The sequence below is a fragment of the Aedes albopictus genome, chromosome 2 (assembly GCF_035046485.1).
Source record: "Aedes albopictus strain Foshan chromosome 2, AalbF5, whole genome shotgun sequence".
In the NCBI taxonomy this organism is placed as follows: Eukaryota; Metazoa; Arthropoda; class Insecta; order Diptera; family Culicidae; genus Aedes; species Aedes albopictus.
Window position 1 is genome coordinate 84,881,117 of NC_085137.1, and position 19,728 is coordinate 84,900,844.

The 19,728-nt window shown below is 38.5% G+C and overlaps 1 protein-coding gene across 5 annotated transcripts in view; it reads left to right on the plus strand.

The window, feature by feature from the left end:
* Positions 1-19,728, plus strand: part of LOC109428028 (protein bark beetle) — a 64,556-nt gene that overhangs the window by 13,110 nt on the left and 31,718 nt on the right. For all 5 annotated transcript variants that reach the window (XM_062850011.1, XM_062850008.1, XM_062850010.1 and 2 more), the window contains exon 2: positions 13,092-13,920. In XM_062850011.1, the coding sequence (XP_062705995.1) occupies positions 13,372-13,920 (549 nt within the window). In that variant the 5' untranslated portion in view covers positions 13,092-13,371. The remainder of the gene's footprint in view (positions 1-13,091; positions 13,921-19,728) is intronic.

Sequence of the window (19,728 nt, forward strand, 5' to 3'; positions counted from 1 at the left end):
AAGAGCATGTGAAAAAGTTAGTTGTTCTAAATTAGTTTAATGTGGTAGTTTTTTTTACTGTGTACCTTTGGCGTTCCATAAAACTATCATATAACTTCTGCTATAAACATCTTCAGTTAAAGACTTGAAGGTAGTCATGAATTGGTTTTATCACTTTTTATATACCATTTCAATAAAACTTGCATTTGCGGTTGTTGTCAGCGAGATTTTTTTTATAAAGAAATGCACAAAACTGTGAGGCAATGCATAAAACCAACAAAAAACGTCGTGGCCGTAACATAGACCAAAAAATGCTGTGATGAAACCGCTAGTTCTATCATGAGCTCAGTTATGACCAGCTCAGGAGGGTTAGCCCTATTGGAGGAACCATCAGGAACGCAGAGTTTTATCAGAAAATTATGTCACCTAGCCGGGATAATTTATGTAAATACAGAAAAATCATTACTCAATATTGTGATTTGACAAGTCAGAAGCTGGTTTTATTTAGAAGGTTGTATCGGGGATACGATAAAACTATGATACAACCCGAAATCCTAAGCCGGTTTGCATACGAAGTCCTGTAGATCGGAATAAGACTGGGCCAACTAGCCAGAACGTAGGCTTATGGAGGCATATAAGAACTCGAGAGCACTTTCAAGTCGGCCATCAAAGGTTTTATGGTTAGGGTTTTTGAATCGCTAAAAACTTCGATAAAATTAAAATTATTGCTTGGGACAGGTTGTCCCTCCACCCGGCAAAACCGGGAGAAATTTTTTTTTGGAATACGACAACATGTTCGTTAGATTAATCCGGCTTTCACTTTATCGTTTCAGTCGAATTAGTTTGCTGAACAATTGTACAACAAAAGTTAGCTTTTTGTTATGTTCAGGTTCTTATTTTATTTTTTATTTTATTTTATTATTGAGTATTTTAACTTATCGCGTATTCTACACTTGTTTTCAATAAGACTTTAAGATGTGGAAATAGTTAATTTGCATGTCTTTATTATAGAGACTTTCAGCAAAACAATCTCCTCAGGATATCGCGTAATTTCTCCTCGAGTTTCTCTCGGGTTTCCACGATTCTTTCCGGTGTTCTTCTTGGGACTTCTCCAGCAGATCTTCAGGGGATTTCTCCTAGAGTTGCTACATAAGCTGTGCCTGTGCAATTAGAGCTTGATGGATGTTTAAAGGAACTTTCCACAAAATTTCTGTGGAAGTTTTCACGTGGTTTCATCTGAAGTTTCTCCTGTAATTTCTTCCGTGAACTTTTTTCTAGAGTTTCCCCATGGATTTCTACAGGAGTTTCACCAGGGACATTTACTAAAGATTCTCGCGAGATTTCTTCTAAAGTTACAACTGCGATTTCTCTCGATGTTTCCGTCGATTTTTTTTTCTTTTCATTGTTCTCAGAATTCTTCCCGGAATTCCTTCAAAAGATTTCCCCGGAATTCTGGATGATTTTTTTGGGCTTATTTAGTAGCTGCACCTGCAGTTCTTGCAGGGGTTTTTCAAGAAGTCCTGAGATAACTTACGAGAATCCTTGTAAGAAATTCTTGGAGAAACAGCGGCAAAACTCATTACAACTTCCGAAGAAAAAATGGAAAAATCTCGGAAAAATGTATCTTAGAGTAATCCCGTGAGGAAATATTAAGGAAATTCAAGGAGGAACTTGAAAAAACTCTGGGAGAAATCCCGAGATGACCCAGGAGCAAAAGCACGTGAGGAAATCTTAGAGAAGTATGTAAAAAAATCACTGGAAAATACCCCTGAAAGAATTGCTGCGAAAATCTCGCAAAGAAAAACCTGAGAGAAACTAGTGGAAAGCTATCCTGAAAATCCACTAACAGGGTGGCCAGCGAACCGGGAAAACCGGGAGAACCCGGAATAAGCCGAAAATTCAGAAACACCGGAAAAAACGGGAAATATACGGGAATTCAGATTGCCACCGGGAGAATCTTGCATTTCCTGGAATAATTCCGTACTGCTCTATCATTTCTAATTATTACTAACTTTTTTATCCTCCATGAGAATAATCTGTAATGGCCAACTTGTTGTTAGTTTAACACAATTTGCATTAAACATACGGCTTGCATTATATTGAGTTGTTAACAATTTTAAAATTGTTATACACTGCTCTTTTCTGTAACTTGATGACTGGCAGACTAAATGGAGCAAATAGGTCATTGTCGTTAGTGAGCCGAATTTTAACAGTCATAAACAATTTAATTGAAATAAAAAAAAAAATGATTCTATTATTCATGTTCCATTGAGAGTCTCAAAATAAGTCAAGGCTTCACACTGCAATTTATGAGTGAATAAAATGTAAAATTATGCAAGATTTAGACATAATTAAATGTTTTAACTTAAAGCTATCTCGAGCCCAACATCAGGAATTTGCGATTGTTCAAAGGAATTCAGCAATATGCCTCATGCTAGCGCAACAGTATCCTTATAACCGTAGTATCATTTCTCTTTAGTTCATGTTATTTAAATTAATTTAATATGAAAAATATTTAAAATTTAAACACAAGTATCTAGGATACTGTATCAATCCTAGTGGAAATGGCGTTCAAACTAAAAAGGAGAAGAAATGTGGAAGTGCCTCACAGTTGCACAAATGTATACATACAGTTTTTACAGAAGCTTATGTTTCATTGTATTTGCAAAAAAAAAAAAAACTGCCACTAGTAATTGCAATCCTAAAAAGACCAACCAAACGATCCTTTCGAAATTCTTCCAGGAGTTCATATGTTAGTTCCTTGTTTAGTTCTAAAATTTCTCCTGGAGTTCCTTCAGGGATGCATTTGAAAGTTTCTACGGGAAATCCTCAAAGATTTTTTTTTCGAAAATTTCCTCAGAAATTACTCTCGAGACCTCTCCAGGAGTTCCTTCTAGAATTCCGGCGAAAGTTTCTTCTGGGAGGTGTTTTTTTTTGTCTTCTGCAGGAGTTTATGTTGGTCTATGCCATTGTTCCTGGATTCCTCCTAGAGCCTCTGCTGGATTCCCTCCAGAATAGGTGTTGGATTTCCTGCTGTTGTTTATCAAAGAGTTTATTTTGGGGATTCCTCTTTATGGGAATTCTTCTTTATGGGAATTCTCTAGGAATGTTAATGGTTATAAAGACGTCAAAACATAACGTCGTGTAATTTTCACTAAGATAATCCCAAGAATTGGTATTTTTAGCAGTTCTAAGGAATAGGTTCTGTAAACACTGTAAGTTTGTGTAACTGTAAATACACTTCCACAATTTTAATTTTGTTGCTTTGCCATTGACCATTTTTGCTTGATTATATCGTGTGAGAAGAATGTAGATATTCTAAGTAATTCAAGTTTCCATTACGAACAGCTCCTGAACCGATAAAGCATATATTTTTCAATACAAGTAAAAATAATAAAACCAAGGAAAAATTGAAATTTCCGGGAGAAAACCGGGAAATCAAAATCTGTAATTCACTGGCCACCCTGGGTAATACACAATTTATGTTACTCAAAAATCGACCTTTTTCAGACCCCCATTTCACATTTTTTTTTGTATGGGACCTCACCATATTTGTATGGGTCGTCACGTTCTGCAAAAACCCCTCCTCCTCCTAAAAGCGTGACGTAATTTGTGCACGTCCCCTAATAGAAAATCCTGAAGGAACTTTGGATAAATGTTGGAAGGATCTCCTGAAACAATCCAGTGAGAAATTCTGGGGGCACATCGGGAAACCTCTTTCTAGATGAATCTAGTCTAGTCTACACATACACAGCCATTCATTGAAAGAATCCTGGAAAATGATAGAATCGACTAATTCCATCATTTTTCTTGTCATTATTAATTCTTGCACTACATCGGAGATGTAGTGCAAGAGTTAAAGCGGCCAGGCCTACTGTGCAGCGTTGTTATTGTTAATTAAATCAAAGAACGGGGACATCTCGTACCAACCGTTCCGTATACGTATCGTGAATATGAAATATTAACGGTGGGAGTGACGTTGCTAAGAAGGTTAATCTCACTCCTTGGTCCTTGGTCCTTGGTTTCCTGGGATGGGACACAGGTATTTCCCCCTAATGTCCTGGCCCTTATGCCTAGGCTTAAGCGCCTTTACTCGCTCTCTGGAACGAAAAGAAAAAAAAAACTAACGCCTCCTACTATTACAGGAATCTTTATTTCCAAATTGTCAATAATTATCACATTAACACCTATGTGCCTGAAGCCTTTTTTGCCCTCAATTTCAAAACTTTAATGATATCCTCCCCGAATGAACAGAAAAACGAATAACAACAACAAAGCACAACAAATTAGTTAATTGATACACTTATGTCACTCCATTACAGAAATTTGAAATAATAATTTTATAAAGTAATATACTGATTTCAGTTTTCCATAAAATATATAGCAATAAATACAATATAATGTTTGTTTGTTTGTTAATGTATTTACGACACTTTACACCTGAAGGGTGCATTCGTTTCGCATACAATATAATGAAAATCAGATTGATCTCACCAAATTTCATCCGCAAATTGACTCCAATATCCTTGAATGCTTCCTTCAACCATCACCATCAACACCATACATGCACGTAACACTGTAATTTTCTTCAATGATTGATTATTTTTTCAAAATTTATACTTAGCCGTGAACGAAATTCATCCAAGGTAGCACTGTGGTTACTATGTCACCCAACAACTAATGTTTCTTGCCTTTCTGCCGGTCATCGTTTGAGTATATGTCAGATGCATATACACTGTAATCTAATATTTTTTTTCACTCGCACATAAGTGTTTTTTCTTGCAATACAACGTGGCCTTTATTCTTCGCATTTGCACGTGCACTACCTCTCAGAAGGCTTAGTTTTAACAGATTATCGAAATAGAAAAAGAAAGATGCATCGCAAACAAATTCGCGGAACTTTGTTCACTTATTCAATAATAGTCCTGGTGGCATAGCTACAGCAGTCCATCAACTCGCAATTGGAACTACGACGCTCCGACGATCCGGCAATGCCGCCAGCTGCAGTTGGCTGGAGGGGGTGGGGTTATGAAACATTCTTTTTTTTAATTCACCGTTTGGTCTCTTCCAATTTGTTCTTTTGTGGTCCCGATTTGCACTTTTGTGTGAGCACTTCACTTTAAAAGTATTTTGAATAAACAGTTCACTTTAACCACAAGCGAAAAAAGTCATCGGCCGAATCGGAAACCTCTTTCTAGATGAATCTATTCAAAAACGCTGAATACTTCTGAAGTGAAAATTTCAGATTCTGTAAGATATTCCGAATGCCTTTTTGAAAATTTAGGTAGAAGAATTCAAACTAAAATTCTAAGGAAGTTCATGAAGGTCTTACCGAAATTCTTGACGAACTAGGTAAATCTGCAGACGCTATTTCCGAAAAAGAGATTTGGAGATTTGAATAGATTTGAAAGAGACGTTTGCAAAAGCATTATACTGCCCATATTCGCATAGTCGATGTAAGCGCCACTGTACTTCTCAACATGCTTTTGGAATTTTAACAATTAATAAATATAAATTTCAAGATTTTTACCACGTTGACATCTAACTAAGGGTTAGATGTTGTGATCTATTGAATAAAACTGGTCACAAATATGCACACGCGTTAGATATTAGCTTTTGTACGACGGCATTGCCAGTGGTGGTTACATCGACTATGCGAATATGGGCAGTATAGAACTTTCTGGAGAAATTCTGGTGACATTCTTAGTGAAACTCTGTCTGATACCTTTGAAGTTTGACCCCAAGGAGAAATAAATTGAGAAATGCCTGACAGCATTCACAGAGAAGTCGTACCTAGTCGCTTGTGTACAGAATTCACAAAATTTACAGTAAAAGTCTGAAGAGTGAGTACAATAATAAGAAATTAAAGCGAATTTTCCTACAAAAATGTAGATTTCAAAGTGAACCTTCTGAAGGGGTCTAATCTGATAGAATCCACGAAACGATTTCTTATAGATTTCTACAGTACACAGTAGCAGCATCCACGGAAGAGTTTCCAGCAGAATCTGTAAAAATGTTTGATATTAATAGTTTATTAAAATATGTGATTTTCTGGAAGCAATACTAGAATCCCCAGAAGAGTGTCCTACAGAATCCCTGATATTTTAACGGCAATATTAGGCAAACACATATTTTTATCGGGTTGTATTTTTGACAGAACGAATAGAATCTTTCTGAAGGTGGAAATGTTGAATGTCGCCGAGATATTATTGCAGAAAATCTTTGCAGTTTTTGTGTATGTACTGAAAATGACATTACAGTTGAGCTCGAAATACGTATCTGTCAAAGGATGCAAATTCTTAGTGAAATTAAAAGGAACAGCGCTTGATTCATATGTAAATGGATTCAAACCACCATTATTGTCTACCATACAAGCTGAACTATGGCTCTCGTTAGATATGTGCGCTTCAAGACCTTCAAGTAAATATCGGCTTGGTAAAACATACACAATTTCAATATTCAATAATTCTGCTCATCTTTTTCACTGAGCTCACGAATAGTTGAGCTCATCGTTCTTCCACTACTATACGAACTGTTGTTCGTCCATTTCTCCAATACCATTCAGATGGGAAGCTCTATAAACATCAGCAGCCGATTTACAGATATTATCAATTTTCCACCACAAAACTACAATTTAAGTTTTATTTCCCTTTTGTTTCCACTGGTAAGTGGGTCAAAATGCGCAGCTCCCTGCAACATTGATTGCTGCTTGGTTCAAGTACCCACAAGCAGGCCCCCGCAGCCGCACACACCGCATCCCATTAGAAGTGCGGTCGGTGCGGTGAGGCGGCAGCAGCTCTGCTGCAGAAAGCAGTTCAATCAGATGGCTTTTCTTCAGCTCCTACATTATTGCAAGCGGGCCCTCATCCAAGCTTACAACTGAAACCAAACACCTTATGGTAAGTTTCCAGTTCCCAAGTAGAGCGCTCAAGTAAAATTCCTCCTTTTTCCGTAAGTAATTTTGACATTTGTTTAACCGACAGCATTTTTACGAAACGATGCTGTAAGAAGGATGTGAAGAAAAGGGCACTGCATACGGCGGTTGCTAGATAAATTGTTCGTTGTTCGTGTGGCGTTTCGTGGCCTTGTTGTTTACGATTTGGACTTAGAGAAATTTTGTTCGATTCCTCAGGAAGTGTGATTGAAATTTAAATTCAATTTTTGCGCACGTATGGGGTAAATCCAGATAGTGAGATTTTAACGCCACGGTGTCAAAATCTCGATTATTATCGAACTTTCATGTACCTCGGATTTTTCTTCGGAAATTGTTAGTATTTGGGCTATATATTTATAATCGGAAGACGAGAAAATATTTTATCGGTGAAAATTTTCCCATACATTTTGTATGGTACGTTTTTTGGTTAAAATCAGTATTTAATTAATTTTAGTATGGAAAATAGCCAAAAACTTAGATAAATCAAAATTTCCCCTATGGAATATTTTAAAACTTTCCAATTACAAAGTATAGCCAAAATGCTGACTTTCTGTGAAGAAAGATCCGAGGTACATGGAAGTTCGATAATAATCGAAATTTTGACACCGTGCAACGGAGTTCCAAGGGAAATGCTAATGAGAGACGCTGGGATTCTGAGGGAACTTTTAATGGTTGTGTGAAGAATTAGCCTAAGTTAAAATTCACAAATAAAAAGAAATAAAAAACAACTTTTAATGGTATTACAGCGAGAACTATGGTTGGATACTAATTATAAATTCTGCAATATTGGAGTTCGGACTACGGTGGGAGGAATTCGGCTGGGACTCTGACGGTTACCTTGTGGAGTTTTAGATGAAATACGAGGTAGGACAAAGCTTCACGGGGAACTTAATGAAGATCCACGAAAGATTCTTTGTGATGAATCTTTTGGCATTCCGTACGAAGGTTTTTCTTTGGGGTTTCACAGAAAGTCCTCTTGAAATTCTTCCAGATGTTCCACCGAAAAATCCACCAGAAGTTCGCAGGGGATTCTTATAAAATGTCTCTGAGATTTTCATTAGAAGTTCTACAAAAAATCCCTCCGCGAGTTCCTTCTAATTCAGGATTTATTTATCCTGTTTATTTTTTTTTATTTTGGGATCTTCTAGGAGTTCCTTCAGGGTTTTCTCCAGAGGTGTTTTCTAATATTCTACCATGAGTTTTTTCGAACTATTCTACAATAATCCGGGATTTCTTAAGTATGTTTTATCCGGGGTTCACTCAGATATTTATTCGGAGATTGCCGCAGGAATTCCTTCCGGGATCATTTTAGGAGTTCATTCTAGGATTTCTATAGGAATTCATTCTTAGATTCGTCCTGGAGTTCTTTCAGTGATTCTTCCAGGATTTCCAGGAACTTTTCGAGATTCATCTAGGTTTTCTCTGGACATTTCTCATGTGAATCCTCAAAGAATTCTTTTTGTAATTCCTGTAGCTTCTTCCGGGATTCCTCCAGGAACTCCTTCTAGGTTTCCTCTAGGAGTAAATTTATAGGTTCCTCTCATAGTTTCTTCTGGTATTTCTCCAGGATTTTCTTCTAAGATTACACCAGGGGTGGCATCAGGGACCTCTCCAGAAATTTTACTCGGGGTATCTTCCGGGAATTTTTCAAAAGTTCTTTCCGGAATTTCTTCAGAACTTCCAGACTCCTGGAAAATAAGTCAAGGTTCTTCCAGGAGTTCCTTCTAAGATTTGTCCAATAATTTATCCAGGATATCCTTCCGGGATTCCTCCAAGAACTTCTACAGTGCGGATTCGCTGGTTGGGTCACGACTGCGCCCTGATTAGCGAATCGTGTTCGTTCGTTGGGGCAAGTGACAACTGATCAAAATGCTCTAGACACACGCAAGTGACGAGAAATACATCACGGAACACTCACATACTTGCGTAAACGTTCTGCATTACAGGAGCTGTGATGCGACGGCGGGCAGACGTCAAACTCGTTTTGACATCTTTTTTGACATTGACAGTGCTTTTTAGTTGGGTTTTGCCCCAACCAGTGAACATTCAACCATCGAGACAGCCCATCTAACGAGCTCTCAACGAACGAATCGTCACTGTACTGGGATTCCTTGTAGATTACATATTCTGGAATTTATTCTGGAAGTTTCTTAAATTTTGCTCATGGAAATACTCCAGAAGTTTTTTTTATTCTTTATGGAAGTACTCCAAGACTTGCTATTGAGTTCTTTATAAAATTCCTCCAACAGCTTGTTAAGGAATATCTCCAGCAGTTTTGCAGGGAATATCTACACGAGCGATATCAGAGATTCTTTCAATAGTTTCTTCCCAGATAAAAATCTGAAGACATTCCAAAAGGTTCTGGAGAAATCATAAAAAACTCGTGAAAGTATCCCTGAAAGAACTTCTAGAATAATTTCATAGGAATCTTCTGGAGGAATCTCGGAAGGAATTTCTAGAGAATTCCATGAAGAAATCTCTGAAGGAATCCCGTATGGAGTTACAGGAGTAATCCTGGAGAGAACTCCTGGAAGTTCTGAACAAATCCTAAACAAATTGCTGGAATAATATCTGAGGGAACTCCCTTAGGTATCCCAGAAAGAACTCCTGGAGCAATCCTGAATTAATTTCGAGAGAGACCTAGGATGGAATTTCTGGAGGAATCCCAAGCAGAAATTCTGAGGGAATCCCAGAGCAATTCTCGTAGGGATCTCGGAACGAATTCCTGGAATTCAGAAAGATTTTATAATAAAATGGCAAATGACTATTTTTTACCATGAATAGTGTATTACGTAAAGCTAATACTATACAAATTTCATCAAAATCGGTTAAATATTGGTGGAGATATCGTTGAAACAAGAATTTTGCCATTTGAGAAGTTTGAGCAAACGAACGTTTTAAAAAATATCACTTCTTCACCGTTATAGCTCTAGATTCAAAAATACTGAACCGATTTCAATCAAAACTATTCTGTATGTAAATTATACATGTAGAAATATTGTGTAAAAATTTCATTCAGTTTGATCTAGCCGTAATAAAGTTATAGCCGTATGTGGCACAAAGTCACAATAAGCAAAAATGTTTTTTTTTGTATCGTGTCATTCACACAGTTATAACTTGAAAAGTTTTCAAGCAATTTGGCTAATAACAGTTTTTATAATGGTTTTACAGTTTCAAATGCTAATAAAAATCGGAACAGTCATGACAGTTGTACAAACAAAATAGTACACACGGAATAAAATGATTAATATGTACCTGAAATATGCCTTAAAGCGATTTGAGTTTTGAATACTAGAAAAACGTATTGAACCGATTTTAAGATTTTTTTACCAGTTTATTGATACTCTGTTAAGAACTTCGAGTCAAATTTTCAGACGTCTTGACGAGTTAAATCAAAATTATAGCCTTTACAATTTTTAAAACGGATGAAAAAAATTGCTAAAATCTTATTTTATGATATTAACAATATCTGCGCCAATACCAAACTGAATTTGTTGTCATTGTTATGGTATTAGCTACACATTATATATTATTCCTGATTAAAAAAATATTTGATTTTGTGAACGCAATCAAAAGCTATACATTATTTTCTGTATCCAAATTTCATCGAATACAGTCTTTACTTCTCATGGTTCTAGTGCACCATAGAACATTTTATTCAACAAACGAAATGAAATGATTATGATGCAACAGTTTTTAGAATCATTGTCTCCTCATCAGCTAAACTCAAATGCTTTTTACTTTTTTCAATAGTCGAACTATTTATAAACAATTCAGTTATAAATTTTTAAACTACGTAACGGCAAATTATTCCATCTCAAGAAATTCAATCTCGTGTTCAGATGCAGCCATGCTGAGGGACGACGGAGCACACATTATAGAGCGACACGGCTAAATACTAATGCACACTGTGAACGCGCAGGCGCGAAAGAAGAAACAAAAAGAAAGAGAAATGTTCTTTTTACTCACGGAATAATACATCGACATATTATTCCGTACGGAAAATCAACAACATGACTGACAGCATCGCATGACAGTGCCATCTGTTGGCAAATCTTTCTGGCTGTGAATTACTTATCAACTGCGAACGCCTAAGTAATTTTGATTGCAAAAGTTTTACGTGAGCATTACTTGTCCTATCCTTTTACACAGTACTTATCAAGTGGAAACTAGCCATTAACCTCGAAATGGTTTCAAATGGGTTACAACGGAAGCGGCGTAAAGGGGGGAGGATAGGAAGACTTGACCGACAACCATCATCGCTCAGATCACGAATAGCATCACGAGCGAAGAGCTTTGCGAGTCTGGGTACCTACTAGGTATATGTAGGTTGGTGAATATTTATTGGATATTTAAATATGCGCGGCTGATCTGCATGAGTCACCAACCGATGACGAAGCTCCGGATACGTCTTGTCTCTATCGAATAGAAACGATCGAATCTGTGTGCATGCCATTTACGATTCCGAAGAGTGCATTCTGCAGAGCGTAATTAGCTGCATTGCCGCTTGGTATGGATGATGATTTCAAGGGCATTCAAAGCTCGAATCTAACCGTCCGTCACTTTATTATTTACAGTGACTCAATCTTTTACTTATTTGTTAGTTTTTGCTAACGTTTGAATAAGAATAACCATAAACATTAATGATCGTACAAGTTAGGTGCTTCTTAGCGAATCACAAAACTAATCGAAATTGATCAGGCAATCGACCACGTTCTATTACTTTTGTTCCTTATTTTAACCTTCACATACCCTACCCCCGACAACTCATTTTGAAAATGCTGGCATTTCGTCAATTTCCATCCGGTTTTTTGAAGTCGCCCTTAATCGATCATAAATTGGTGCATGTTTATTACACTCAAGTGGGCATGTAATATCCGGAACCATTCCGGAGTTAGTTCGGATTGTACTGGGGTCAGGGGGTGGGGGAGGGTTCTGTTTCGCCAAATGGTTAAAAGTGATTATTTCGTGTGTTATTGTGTTTGAGAGGCCCCGCGGAACCTGTTTCTAGTGTTCCGGAGCGGCCATATCAGTTGCTACATATTTCAGTTATTTTTTTTCTGCCCCAGTCTCTTGGAATCATGAAGTTTGATACGTCGCATGGCATGTTTTGTTTGCAAACCAGAAATGTCCCCGATGTCACCTCCGTGGAACCTAGGCTAGATGTTCCGGGATGGCTATATTAGTTGATACAGACTTCAGGGTATCGTTTCTGATTCAGTCATTTGAAATCATGAAGTTTGATATGTCACACGACATGTTTTGGGTGAAAACCAGAAGTGTCCCCAATGAGTTCCCCGCGGAACTTGTCACGGTGATCCGGATGGGTCAACTTATTCAAATCTGATTATTGCAGTTGTGTCTTATTGCTCGCAATGAAAATCCCGCTGAAAATCGTTGGTTCAAACACAATAACACACGAAATAATCATTTTTAGCCATTTCGGTACCCTCCCTGACCCCAGTACAATCCGGAATATCTCCGGAATGGTTCCGAATATTGCATGACCACTTGGGTGTAATAAACTTGCACCAGTTTATGATCGATTGAGGGCGACTTCAAAAAAATTGGCTGAAAATTTACGAAATGCCAGCATTTTCTAAATGAGATATTGAGGGTCGGGTACGTGAAGGTTAATTTTAAATGGTTTTCTGTTTATAGTTCTTCCTTGATTTATTATGAATGAAGTTATTCCAGAGCAACATAACATAAAAATAATCCCTGTACAAATATGCGGTTGAATCACTATTAATCAAATGTTGTACTTTCTAGTTTGAACCATTTCTAGTCTTAATTAACTGTCGCATAGCGGTCTTAACATGGTTTCCTGTTCGACAACAGCTGTGCTCTATATGTTACACTACACTTATCATTTGGCGCACCCTTAAATTATATTCCAGTTAGCTGTTCACCGTTTGCTGCCTACTGTTCATAGTTTTCACTTTAGTAGTCGGAGGCGATGGTTGGTGCACTACGCTGCGCTGCTGGCTGGCTGTGATTAATCAAATTTCAAATGAAAGCTTCAGATACCTACGTTTTTATTGGGGGTTCATCAACCAACACACCTTCCCTTGTACACACGCTCGCTCATATCTCTATGTTCTTTAGCTGTTTTATCGTTTGCTGAACATTACCCGTACTAATGAACGTTATTATATTTGTGTCTTTATCAATCTAGGGGAATCGCATTGCCGACGCGCATGAAGGTGTCACACAACCAGTCTACGCCTCGACGTCGCACCCATGAAAGCTGCGGCTGAATCAAACAGTGCCTATTCTACCGTCGTCAGTATTGTGCGATTAGGAGCAAAAGTGTGCCTTAGTGATCACTGATCATCCAGCATAGGAAAGTGTTTTAAGTGCAATTCAAATTTAGCTACGAAATGCAACGAGTTAATTAGAAGAAGATCTCGAATCAAACCGCCGAAAGTCGAAACGAAACGAAGAAACGAATCGTAATGATGAATCGAAAGTCCACAGAAAGTGATATAAATTTCAATTCGAAACGACCGAGTGTCGATCGGGGCAGCGTGGGAATGCGGCTCTGTTGGAAGAATCGGTGGAAGCCCAAATGGCACTCGGTGATGGTGTTTTTAGTGCTTAGTAGTTCGATGGTGACAGTGAGTCGGTGCCAAGAATTTGGCGAAAGTGCTTTCAATCATCCGGATCGTGACTTCGAGCACGTTGCGGTGGAAAACAGGGAAATTATTACCAACCATATACCCACAAGTGATCATGGCGCGGGTGGAGGTGGCGCCGGCGGTGTTGACGATGAGTCACGTTATCAGTTTGATAGTGTTGCGGGGTCTGAGGGGGAAGTGCATTATACGGAGATTTCCGGTGATGTGGTGCTCGGGGAGAAGCACCTAAGAGCGGCGGAGAGTCCGTATTCACTGCGGACGGATCTGGAGGTCGAGCGGAAAGCGCGGTTGATCATCGAGCCGGGAGTAACAATTTATGTTGCGCCTATGGTCGGTATCACCGTTCGAGGCTCCCTGGTGGCATTGGTGAGTGTTGGTGTTCCTTATCTTATCTTATCGGGAATATGATTCGTCGAAGGGGTGTTGTGGTAGCGCGTATTGCCGTGTGATGATTGTATGTTTGTTATGAAATCGATTCGCTTTGTGTACACAACACTTGTCGCTGTTTGATATAAGCTTGTGAGGTGTCTGGTCTTTGGCACACACGACCGATGTGATGTGTTATAGTTTACTGTAACAGGTGCACCAAACCTTGGATTGACACAGGGCAGGGCGTGTGTGCAGCATTAGGTTTGTTTGAGTTATTTGAATTATCGAAAAAGATATGATCCATTTGCAGAAGGATTTTTTTTAGTTTTAGTAGCAAGATCGTTGCAATATTGTTTTACAAAGTGTTATCTAGTTCAATACTAGATATATAATCGTTCTTTCAATGTCTGTGTTTTACCAACTGTTTCTTTCTTTTTTGTAATTTAACCCAATTTCGTGTACAAAAAGAATCGCTCGAAAAAAAATCTTGATCGATTCTACAGTGACTGCCATTTGAATAGTCATTTCTTCGCAACTGCGTATTGTGATTAAAGAAAAACTGCAAACTGAACTGCGAATAGCTTTTTAGGGTTTCAGTGCCAGTAATATATCCTATTATGGACTGAAGTATGCTGAGTGCCCAAAATACCGGCCACTGCCCGCTACCCTATATGGCATCCTTGAGTATATTATTGATGAAGAAGAAGTGCAGCTTGTTAACATAGGGTGGGTAGGATAAAACTACGTAGAACATATAATACTAAGCTGAGATGCAGCAGGTTTTGTACCAGTTGAAACAATAAACCTAGAAGAAGAGGTATTGGAAAAATTGTATCGAATTTCCGTAAGTAATAAATGGTTCAAGTCTTTAAAGTGTTTCCATTAGAAATGTTTGTTTAACAATTGACTTTTGACGAAAATTATCTTCCCACAATGTTTTCATTATTCTGGTGTTCAAGTCAATGATTAGATCTTGGTTTAATTTTGAAGCATACCTGTTATTTAATTATTACGATTTTAAAATCACTAAAGAAGTTCTAACAAATTTCACAAAAAAATAATCAAAAAAGAAGCTACAGTAGTGTTGCCAGAAATTATATTTATTCTGAAGAGTTTATTTTCCAAGTAATCAAAAAAATATTCAACAAATCATATCCATGATCATTCTAAACATTGGTTAAGAGATTGAAAACAACTCCAGTACATTCACCTGAAACTTCTTTGGAGTTCTACTGAATATATGGAAGGATTTGTGGAATAATTATCTGAAAATAGTTTCAGTAGCTCTTTCGCAGACTCCATGAATTTTCTAAAATTTACTGAAGAAAAATAATGTCCGATTCTTGGAAATTTGCTTTCGGATTTATACCAAAATTTATGTCAGAAACTGCGTCAAATTTTCCAATAATGCTTTTGGCAAGAAATTTCACGACGATTCGAATGAGTGTAATCAGTTTCGTACCTTTTAATTCCGCCCTATGTTGCTTATCCTTTTGGTATATAAGCGGGGTGAATGCGATGACTACTTCAGTGGATAACTGACACTGAGGAAGATTACAAGTGGTAGTCGAAACCAGGGTGCAAAATGTTCATAGTCATTGACTGAAAACAGCACGACTTTGAATGATTCTGCACTGAATATTCAAAACAAACAAATTCATTTTCGCTCTCCCTCTTCACACAGTCAGTCAATTCGTAGTCATTGAATATGAAGCCGATCGAGAAACATCTTGATAAATACCTACGTTTATGGCTACGATTCCTTCCAAAAACAAAATCTAATAGGAAAAGATCTGTGAAAGGACCGTTAAATCTAATCGAAAAGTTATTATTTTATCAGCAATTTAACACTTTGTAAGATGTTTACAAATATTCATTGACTTTCATTCAGTTGACAAACAAGTATCGAGCAGCTGAATATGAATATGTAGGCAAGTGAATGAAAATTGCCGCACGGTGAACTTCAGCTCGTCTGCTCGAAAATTTTGCGCTCTGGTTGAAACACGCGTATCTGTCAAAGGATAAGCAACATAGGGCGGAATTAAAAGGTACGAAACTGATTACACTCATTCGAAGAGGGTATTCTGCTTAGAGGGTTCGAAAAGTCGGTACAAGTTCACGACGATGTTCTGCGAGAATTTGTGCAGAGTTCTAATCATTGAAATGAATTCGTTGAAGTCTAAGTATATGATAATACTGGCTTAGGGACAAAACGTCGAATGCCAAAACGTCGAATGCCAAATGGTCGAATGCCAAAACGTCGAAAGGGACAAAACGTCGAAAGGACAAAACGTCGGAAACGAGAAATCTACGCAAATAGTGAGTTCTTTATTCTTTTAAAGGATACTCATTCTTTCACTTGTATCATCCAACTAGTTCAGAGGGGAGCCTTCCTGAGGCTCCCTGAAACAGCACCTCAGGGTCGGCATGTTCCTTGACCAGTTTTTTGTGGGTAGGGAATATTCACACTGTCGTATATAAAAAACTCACATCACTTCACGTTAAGTGTAAAATGATTTATTCCCGAACTTTCCCGGCCTTTTCTTCTCTTACTTCTTGGGGCCCCTCCTACTGGCACCCGGTGTTGCATTTGAACTTAACGCGAACCAAAAATGCACTGAGCTTGGATGTGTCATTGAATCTTATGTGCGTCCTGACCAAGGTGCTGCCCTAGGACTTTGTGACGCATCTGATCTGTGTTGTTGCGCTAATATATGCGCCACAATGAAATGGTACATTTTGGCATCGGGCATTAAGATTCTGCACTGAAATCCGGATTTTCCGGTTATCCACGGTGACTGAACCGGTTCCTCCTCTCGATAGAGGGTGAGTTTCTGAATCAAATCAGCACAAGATTGCTAGAATTGGTGAAAAAATGGTAGAAACATGACCATTTCGGTTTACCAGGTACCAGGGTACCATGTTGGCATTCTGCGGGTGCAGTTCTTGCTTAATTTGCGTTTAATTTCGAGCTCACGTGCTTTCCAAATTTTGAACTGAACAATGTCCAAAAATATTTGATCGAAACATGCCGTTTTTGAACTTCAACGCAAATTGATCGCGTGCAAATGCAACACTGAGAGTGGCACAATCTCAGTGGAACCTTCCACAAATTTTCAGCATTACGTCATAGCTTCCTTCAGGGTGGCTACGATGGCGGCCTCTAGCTATTGTCGGCCGGATCTCTGGCACCTTTAGGGTGGCGATGGTGATCATCGGGCGCATTGTTCTTTCAAAGGCGTCTGGTTTGTTTACGGCTGTCCTTCTCCGTAATTCATCTGGTATTCCAGAATATGGTACTAGTACAAACATGCTAATTATCCACACAATAATCTCCACATAGCTGGTGGTTCCAACTCGGGTCTAAAGTATCATAGAGTGCTAAATGAGTCACTGACCTTCAGCTCTTGGGCAGTGACCCGAGATAATGAGACATAATGAGTGTATCCCCGTTAATTAGTTCGTCATCCTGCCATCTTGGTGGATCTACCGTATCGCCACCCCTCTCAGGCTATCAACAAGATTTAATCGATCCACACAAAATCTCAAAAAAAATCCACACTGAACCTCAAACACTTACACACTTTTCGACGTTTTGTCCTTTCGACGTTTTGGCATTCGACGTTTTGGCATTCGACGTTTTGGCATTCGACGTTTTGGCATTCGACGTTTTGTCTTTCGACGTTTTGTCACCCATTCGATAATACTATATGATAATAAATGTATCATTTGCCAGTACAATGCTCTGACAAAAATCAGTTAATCATTTATACTTTGACTATTTTTACAACGTTTCTCTTCGGGAATGTGACAGACACTCTTCTGGGGGAAACATTCCAACAATTCTGTTAAATTAGAACCATGTATTTTGACGGAAAAAATAACACGTAATAAAACAAACTTGTTTAATTGGCTCATCGATATTCTACCAAAATTATTCCAAGAACTCAATCATTCACACCTTCGCGTTCTCACCACAAGATCCTGTTCCCTATAAAAAGGCTGTCTTTTTAGAGAAAAATAAACTGTTAAACTTAACCAAAAGTCGGACTACATTTTCACGGTATTTCAACGAAAATGCTGTCAGAAATGTTTCAGAGTGACGTATAAAGGGGTCTCTAGTTAGCCTTGTGGTAAGGCTTTGGATTGCCAATCCGGAGACGGCGGGTTCGATCCCCGTTCCGATCGGGGAAATTTTCTCGACTCCCTGGGCATAGTGTATCATTGTCCTTGCCTCACAATATACAAATTCATGCAATAACAGGCAAAGAAAGCCCTTCAATTAATAACTGTAGAAGTGCTCGAAGAACACTATGTTGAAGAGAGGCAGACCAAGTTCCAATAATTTATGAAAAAAATCCCGAGCGAAGTTCCTTCAGAAATTCCCGAATTTATTTCTGTAGATACCAGTACGGAAATCCCTGGAGCAATTATAAACGGAATTATTGTAGGCAATTCTGTTGAACCCCTGAAGCAATTACTGGAACATGTTTGAAGGCATCCTCTAGTAGGATGTTGGGTGCAATATGACCCAGATAGGCTCACTGACCGTGAACTACGTTGTCGTGGTGTGCCTAGCTTAACATTTTAGTTCTTTCTGGATACGACTGAGGTTATGTACTGTTACGGTTTGGCTTCGCAGTCTTAAGGGAAATGGAAAACACTAGTTTTGATTATTCCTGATGTTTCGGTCGGTTTGGGACCATGAACCCTTGAAAAAGGTCCCAAACGGACCGAAACGTCGGGAATAATCAAAACTTGTGTTTTCCATTCCCCTTAAGACTGCGAAGCCAAATCGTAACATTGACATCTTTAGGAGAGTTAAGGGTAAAAATTGACTTCGTCATAGGTGCTGATTCCCGGTACATCAGACGGAAAATAGCCAATCATTAGATACAGATATTCCGACTTACCTTTACTAACTCCTCATAAGATGGAAGCAAAAAGATGTAGACTATCGATAACCTGCATCATATCTGCATCATGTCTGACAGTCAAGCAGCGCTGAATGCTTTGAGGTCGGCGACATGCACATCTAAACATGTGTGGGATTGTATTCAATCACTTCAAAAACTGTCTTGTCGTAATCAAGTCAATTTATATTGGGTTCCTGGCCATTGTGGAATTGATGGTAACGAAAAAGCCGATATGCTAGCAAGACTTGGATCGGCCCGTCAATTCATAGGGCCAGAACCCTATTGTGGGCTTTCTGCTGCATCTCTTAGAATGGAGCTGGAAGCTTGGGAAACTTTAAAAGTGGATGCCAATTGGAAAAACACTTCTATAGCGAGGCAGGCAAAACGTTTTATTACTCCGAACGTTAAAATGACTCGCAAAATACTAGAACTTTCCAAGAAAGATCTCAGTATATATGTCGGTCTAGTTACAGGCCATTGTCCGAGCCGATATCACTTGAAGCTGATTGGAAAACTTCAAGATGATTCAATACTAGAATTCGGTTCTTCGACAAAGGGCTGTTAGAACCCTTTGAAATATGGAGAACAAATCCCAGTACGGTAGTGCACTACATTCAGTACGCAATACCGTGCTGGAGTAATGCTATAAGTCCAACATTGACAATCACTTCCAATAGTGCTATGTCATATGGACAAAGCTAAAAACAAAATGGGGAATATATCACAATAGATCAAAACAATGGTCGCAGTGATGGAAATACCCGACACGGAATAAAAAAAAAAATCGATAACCAACCTGTTTAGCACTGGAACCGCACCTAGGGAGGATGCAAGCAAATATGTGCGTGGATTTTCTTCGTCGCTCTGTGATGGCGTTCTATGATCTGGT